The 8,104-nt window shown below is 35.7% G+C and overlaps 1 protein-coding gene across 2 annotated transcripts; it reads right to left on the reverse strand.

The window, feature by feature from the left end:
• Nucleotides 1-2,874: 2,874 nt before the first annotated feature.
• LOC115922182 (deoxycytidylate deaminase-like) lies at nucleotides 2,875-8,040 on the reverse strand. Of its 2 annotated transcripts, none has more exons than XM_030980490.1 (5): nucleotides 7,395-8,040; nucleotides 6,831-6,942; nucleotides 6,371-6,506; nucleotides 5,214-5,427; nucleotides 2,875-3,930 (listed from the first exon to the last, which is right to left on the reverse strand). In XM_030980490.1, exons 1-5 carry the CDS (start codon nucleotides 7,538-7,540, stop codon nucleotides 3,831-3,833), a joined length of 708 nt encoding a protein of 235 aa, XP_030836350.1. In that variant the 5' UTR covers nucleotides 7,541-8,040; the 3' UTR covers nucleotides 2,875-3,830. The 2 variants fall into 2 exon arrangements, with proteins under 2 accessions (XP_030836350.1, XP_030836349.1); XM_030980489.1 differs by having other exon boundaries at nucleotides 6,831-6,945.
• Between the last annotated feature and the right edge of the window lie 64 nt (nucleotides 8,041-8,104).

Consider the following 8,104-nt stretch of genomic DNA (forward strand, 5'->3'; position numbering starts at 1 on the left):
GGGACCTACGCCCTTAAGCCATAAATTACAGTAATGAGCATAAATGCCCCACAAAAGGGCGCTAATAGAGCACATCGACACGGTTTTGACCCCGGGGCCTCACAGTTACGAGGCCATTGCTTTGTCACTGAACCATGACTGTACGCAGTGGGGGCTAGGGTAGGGGGCAGTTCCCATAAATAAAAAAAAAAAACACAGAAAATGCAATACAATTTCAATAATTTATTGCATTTTACCCCAGTTCCCAACATAACAAAATCTTCTGTGTGCTCATGCCTTGAGCCATAATGCATGACCGTCTAGAGGATTTTTAGTGTATAAGAAATATGGATGGGTTATACATGCTTACAACAACAACAAGAGAAAGAAAAAAAAGTACTTGTAAATATTATTATTCTTTTTGAGCCTATTATGAAGATAAGATGTACCAATATTATACAAATGTAACAAGTAACATCTATTGCCAATAGCATTATCTTTTACATGAAAATGTCAACAAAATGCATTTAAAGATAAAGTTGAGTTCAGGGGGGTGTTTCACAAAGATCCTAAGTAGAACTTAACACTAAGTTTGACTTAAAAATTATGGACAGCCATTGGAGCCTTAAAATAAAATATACTCAAAAGCAGAAATTCAAGTATTTTAGACATTTTATAAATTCCACAAGAAGAATATGAAATCTCCTTGATGATAGAAAATATGAATGATTTGAATAAACATTTTATGCCTTTCAAAAATATTTTTACCAAATATTTTCAAAGATGCTAATGGCTGTCCATAATTTTTAAGTCCAACTTAGAGTTAAGTTCTACTTAGAATCTTTGTGAAACACCCCCCTGGAATCATTAAAATGATAACAAAAATTGGCCCAGTCTTGGTAAATTTACAAAGATGTATATGGGACTACACAAACATGTGGCATAAAAATCTGTCCTGATTGTTATGCTGTAACATGCCGTATTTAGCATATGAAGGTATTTGAAGAGCCATGCTTTTCAGGGAACATGTTTTATATGATGTTCTTCCACACTTGCATAATAACAATGATAACGCTCACAAATTATTGTTCACCTCTTCCAAGAACTCGACCTTCTCTTTAACCTTACCCTTGTCCACATTATGTAGAGAATACAAATAGCTGGAACAAAAAACATTTACATCGATCTCACATTGAAATATCAGTGATAAATATAAACACGCATGTATCTTGTTTGAAAAGTACTTTGGTATTATTAAGCTGAGGTAATATGTGCCGTGTATAAAGTTGTAAGGAAGAACTGAACCTTACGTGTATACCTTGTAATGATGCCTGCTTTCATAGTGGAATACATAATGTACTTTCACATATCGGGTACTTAAGCCACTCAGCATGTGTCTATACACTGAATGAGGGTTGGGTTACAAGATGGGTAGTTATAGTAACGTATAAATGGTGGACTTGCTTACAAGCTACTAATACTTTATAGATTTGAGTGGTAATACTCTTGCGGTAGTTATTAACTGCATGCTATTAAGAGACAGCACAACTTGTTCGATACTTAAAGATTCCCATTTAGAAATTGAATCTTGCCATGATTACATCAGAACTTTTTTCCTTGAAATGTTGATTTTCATGGACAGCGATCCCTATATATACAACTACATTATATTCCTTTAACATGTAGAAATACTACACATAAATATTACTCTACAACAACATGTTCAGCAAACTGAAACAATTAACTCCAATATTATAAAAGAATATTGCAATATTATTATTATGAGCACCAGGATATAAAATACACTAAACTTAAACATTAAAGGGGGAGTCCACCCTTAAATTAAGTTAGTTTTAATAGGAGTAGAAAAATGAGAGAAACAAGTCAGTGAAAGTTTGAGCAAATTCCGATTAAAAATAAGGAAGTTAGGATTTTTGAAGTTGTGATCAATCAAACACAAATTGGCAACTCTATGACGTATCATGCGAGCTCAACTTCCATTTGCTCAGTACTAAAAAAATCTAAAATGTTCATTTTCCCTCAAGAAAAATTTCAACCATACATGCACCCTAAATATAATAATTGCAAATATGTTTCTATACTCCCCCTGCAAGGAACAAATATATATTCCGTCATCAATAACAAAGAAAACATGATTTTATGGAATATTATGCACAAAGCAAATGAAGGAGAGCTTGTATAATAAGTCACAGAGTTGCCAATTTGTATTTGATTGATCACAACTTCAATAATTCATAACTTTCTTATTTTCATTCAGAATTTGCTCAAACTTTCACTCACCTGATTTTCTTATTATTCTGCCTCTATCGAAACAAACTTATTTTGGGGGTAGAATTTCCCTTTAAACATTGCGAAGTAGCCTACAGAATTCCCAACAACCAAATTTTGTGCTTTCCTGTATCTTCCCATAAAATATAGTGCCCAATTGTGCAGGTGTGTGCAATTGTGTTAGACGGTGCATTTTTGCCCTTTTCTACTTATAGTAACCAAATGTCAATTCATTTCAATCTGGTTAAGCTTAAGAAGCCAAAATTTACATTTAAACAAAGGAAGTTCAACTAGATTGTTCTAGGAAATATCTAAAGACTTCTAATACTGTATGCTTCCTATTTTCAATCTGGTAAAGCTTAAGAAACCAACTCACATTTACACAATGGAAATTTTACCAAAAATGTTCTAGGAAATATCTAAAGACTTCTAATACTGTTTGCTTCCTACCAATAATCTCACTTACCTGTCCACAGAAATATAAAGATGTCATTATTATGACCTATGATATCTCTTAAATAGCACCACACAACATGTTATACTTCTTCTGCGCTGAAGATTTTTCTTTCCATAATATCGAGAAATTGGAAGACATTTTTTAATTTTCTCTGACAATACATGTATAAGATTGAAAGTAATACAAAGTGTTGGTAAGGATAAGACACCTCTTGGGATAAATTTTTCATATTCTGTTTAATAACTCAAATAAGAATTTGTCCAGCATATTTATCATAAAGCAAGCCAGCTTGAAAACACATTATTTATCAATGCCTTGATAGATACTTGTCACTGAACATGCAATATACAAATAATACATCTTTGCGAGTGCATTAGTGAATATGCACCGCACGCAGGAAAACTTACAATAGGCTAATGAAAGAGACTTCATTATCAAGTTCATTGTCCGTCTCATTGTGGCTTAACCAAGTGCAGTGCATATCACTAATGCACGAGCTAAATCATGTATTATTTGTTTTGTAAGCTGGGTCTCCTATATGAGTATAAAGTTGATAAATTGCCTAAGAAACCCAATCAAAAAGCCAAGTCCCACATCAAGAAGGCAGCCATTTGCTTTATTGGATGAAGTCACATCATGCAGTGCGCGCGCCCAGCCAAACGTATGTACAATGCATGGCTCGATGTACGCATCATCATGCCGTATGAAATGCATTAGATCGCGTCTGAGCTTTGAACGCATCAAGTTGCGTTGACGAAGAGTGGTTGCACAGAGCTCACATAATGCTGCACAAAAATTGCGAAGCTGAGCGTGATGGAAAAAATAAAGCATATATATACATGTGACCTGATACAGGTTTGCTATTGGCTACATTCTTAAACCCATCTCAAAATGGCAAATAATCCAAGGTAGATTTATTGGATTGTGTTCTATCCTTGCAGATGCATCCAAAAACTATTGGAAAATGACTTCATTTCATGTTTTATATACCAACACTTTGTATTGCTTTTAAATATTGTGATAACAAAATATAAATATATATTTAGAAATGACCTTGAAAGACAGAGATAATCAATATGACCTTGAGGTGAGGTACTATGAGGTGTTAGAGCTCCTCCTCTTTCTGATTCTCGTCCTTGGGTCTTGCCTCTGGATCCAGCGCATAGAAATCTATGGTAACTGTTTGCTGAGACGGTGTGAATTTACTGCAAATGTCAATGGGTAGAGAAGAAAGGATAGACGATAAGAAAGGAGGACGACCTTGTTCGTATTTGAGGGAATTATGGCAGGTGTTTTGGTTGCAAGATCTCTCAATAGCAATATGGACTTTGTACAACATGAGAGAATCTGAATATCTTGTGTTTGCAGAATAATAAGAACAGCAAGACTGCATTTATTTTCTAATTCTATTGAGTTAGCTGTGGAGATGCAAAGAGTGTCACAATTTTCTTCATCTCTTTTCTCCTACCTCTGATACTCCCATAAAGTAATAACAAAAACAGAATTATAACTTTCTGCTACATTGATAGGCTACATGATTACAGAGCTTTTTAAGTACATGTAAGATAATGAACTTCCTCAGCTGTTAATCAAATTAACAAAATGATTTATCCCCTGCCAAATTTCTGAATTTCTGTTTGGACTCAAAGGAAAATGTGTCAGTCATCTTTAGTTTTAAAAACGACATTGTTACTATACAGTAGGTTTGCGGGTGCACCATGTGAGAGAGAGAGAGAGAGGGAGGATTGAGGAGTTCTGAAAAGGACTCTCGTCTCCTGATGACGGATAGTCAACCTGTTTAAAACGTTGAGCCACTCCTGCCACCCATCCTCTCCAAGTGCTTTAGTTCTCCTTAGAACTATAAGCTAAGAAAGATAACCAACAGTCTTTTTCAAGACTACACCAACAGTGTAATCATGTAGCCTATCAATGTAGCAGAAAGTAATAATTCTGTTTTCGTTATATTACACTTTATGAGAATATCAGATTTAGGAGAAAAGAGATGAAGTAACTGACCACTCAAAGCCACACCTCCAGTTAAAATTCCCTAGTGGAATGTTCCGGAGAAATCCAATCTAAGATCCAAGAATAGTCCTTTACAGGACTACACACCCTCAGAAAGATTACCGAGAGTCCTTTTCACGACCCCTCAATCCTCCCTCTCTCTCACATGGTGCACCCCCAAGCCTACTGTATATCTACATGTACATCACCATGCAAGCCGATACTTACAAGCAGCATCTGACATTGTTACTATTATTTGTGACAAGTTCGCAAGCACAAATCGGTGCCTTCAATTTTGCTTGCCTTGTAGCAAAATGAAGGTTTTCTAACGTACTGCGGTATCTGCTAAAAACCAGAAAAGCCATCCCCCCAAAAAAAATATATTTTTGTTGGTCTTAAAAATAGGGGTGCATCTTATATACAGAGATTTACGGTACATATATCTTCAAGTTGATACAAAATACAAAATAAAAATAATTTTTACCTGTAAGTTACTCCAGCGTAATCAAACATTCTTTTGGATGCCTTTATGGTGTCCTTTTCCTGGTACCTGTCCGAGAGAAAAACGATCTTCCTAATCCCTGATTGGATTATGACCTTAGCGCACTCGTTACAGGGAAAGAGAGCTACGTACATAGTACATCCTTTGACGTCGGCGGAGTTCTTGTTCATAATTGCATTCAGCTCAGCGTGGCATACTGGAAAATAGAAGTAGGTTATATAAACATAGCAGTGTTATCCTTTTGTTTCAGTGGCTCTGCATGCTTAGTCAAAGATAACAAAACGCTTAGAAACTGTTTGTATAGGTTATAAATACAAATCCAGATGCATTGTACTTTTTTTATAAAAGTAATGAGCATTTCATTATTCTATTTGCTTTCTCATTGACATAATATGTTTTGGTATTAATATCTATCATCATTATTATAACTATTACTATCCCATGATTGGCAAATGCGTTTCTGTACGACATCCTTTGTTTCCAAGCATTTGTTTCCAGGATAAATTGCATATGTTTAATAGACCTAGCAGTGCCTGGTATTCATGCAACTGTATTTTCTATGAAATACCTTGCTTACAATATCTTTCATCTCTTTAAAAAAAAGTGAAAAAGATGGTAACGCTAACAGACCCTTCTCTATATTTCAAGTTTTAAAGTTTATTTATTTCACTTTATCAAAGATAACATAATTGAACATAATGAACAATGGTAATTATTATAACTAAACTTACAATATAGAAAACAAAATGTACATGATAATAGTTATAACAAAGAATACAATCATATAAATCAATAAATAATGTGGGGGATCTACTAAAAAGCAAAGCTTGTATTATGTAGGTCCTGCCTCATAATATGGTTTATATATAAATTAGGGTATCTGAATTAACATATTTACAATTACAAAAGCATATGATTACACGAGGGTTATCATTAAGTGACACATTTTATTAAACATATCGTAAACAATTGAGAAAAAAAAGGAAGAGTTATGTGCTTTCCTCAGCAGAAACAAATATATATATAGCCTACATTAAATGAAACGATCAGTGCTTATTTTAGCACTACTTGTGTGGAGAGAAAGAATAATTGCAAGGAAAACAATTCAGAAAAGAGGACAGGAAAGATGATTAACTCACCATAAGGATACTTGGTCTCCAGCCAATCTTCACTATCTCGACTCCATGGCAACACATCATCGTTGCATCCATTGGGCATCCCATTGTAGCCAATACCAACAATCTTCTTCTCTTCATTCACAATGCAAGCACCAACCTGTTAAATGAAAATCAACATGATTTTATATGACACAGAAAGTGAGAGATAGAGAGTTGTATTTTCTGCTTAATAAAGTTATACCTTCAAACATTTCTTCATATATGCGAAAAGGAATAGTTTGTCTACTCCTCATTGAGTGAGTATTTAAGTTTTTAGATACCATACTTGCACTTTTTTCATGAGACTCCACAAGAATTAGAACTTGAAATCCCTTCACTTCTGATGGACTAGGAAAATAATGGCAAGATATTTTGAGGTAATCTAATGACAATGTCATCATTTTTTAAAACGATGGCTAGTCTACAGGTAAGATGAACACACCTGTGAGCTTGGGTCCTTGCTACGCTGTGCAGATAGAAAAGCTACAGACATGAAGTAGTCTTCCCAGGCTAGATAGTCCAATCTCTTGGTGGCTTGTCCACTGGTGGTATTACTGCTTTGATGAAAATAAAAGACAAGCACTTTACAAAATGATAATAACATTTATGGACCTACAAAGTACAATCTATACGGTATGTAAATCTACATACTAGACCCCTTAATAAGGTTATCGGTATATCAATCTAGATAGATGGGAAAATAAACACAGCATGGCAAGTAAATCAAGACCATCATTTTCTATATATTTAACTCCAACTCCGGGCAGTACCGGTATTCTTCCAAAATTTCTGGTAAAGCCTAGATTCTAAGGTAAACAGGATAGTGGTCTCAACTTGACAACAGTACAGTGCTGGCAATCTGGATAGCATTGCACAAGTTGAGTTGATTTTACTTCAGTTAATTTTGTATTGGAAAAGTGAGTCAATTTTTTAACACATTTTCATGGGATGTAGACCTCTACTCAGCAAACATTTTGTGAAATGCTGCCCAGATGTCTAAACTTACCTCGGTTCACTCTTCTCATTTTGATTGACATCTGCACTCTTTGACTTCAGCGTCAGGCTATTTAGCTTAGTTGGAGTAACATTGGCAATCTCTTCTGCAGCTTTGCTTGGGAAATGTTTTGGTTGTCGTGGTGGTGTCTGCATCATGTTGGTTGGTTTGAGGCCTTTCCAGAATAAAACAGCTCTTTAAGATATTCAACTTAGATTAGACCTAGAAGATCTAGAAGGCAATCCAACAGTCAACACTCGATTCACTCTCTAGGGGAAGACTTCAGAATTCAGATAAACTCTTGTCAGGTCTATGCAGATCACGGAAACTATAACAACACAGCACCACTGCCACTGGTGACATCAACTAGCAAGTGGCATGATCATGACCAACCTGCAAAATTGTCATCAATGTCAAGACTTTGCATAATGATGATTAGGCCTATGGGCGTCAAGTCAGGTCGGGACAGTAGTCTATAGACTTCACACCTCTATACCGTGCCGTAAACAAAGCTTAGTTGGCGAAGGCCTTGGGAGGTCAACATCAAACAGACTCTCTTCGTGCTGCTGACACAAGTACACATCTACGTGGGCGTAACATCCACACATGCACACATGTCAATGGTGTTTTCCCTTTTTCCCGCGGCAAACCAGCTGGCGCAGCACCCGAGCTACATGCACTTCCTGTAGGTCATGGACGGACTCGACGAGGTCAACAATGCA

Source organism: Strongylocentrotus purpuratus, unplaced genomic scaffold, assembly GCF_000002235.5.
Source record: "Strongylocentrotus purpuratus isolate Spur 01 unplaced genomic scaffold, Spur_5.0 spur5_scaffold_11, whole genome shotgun sequence".
Taxonomy (NCBI): Eukaryota; Metazoa; Echinodermata; class Echinoidea; order Camarodonta; family Strongylocentrotidae; genus Strongylocentrotus; species Strongylocentrotus purpuratus.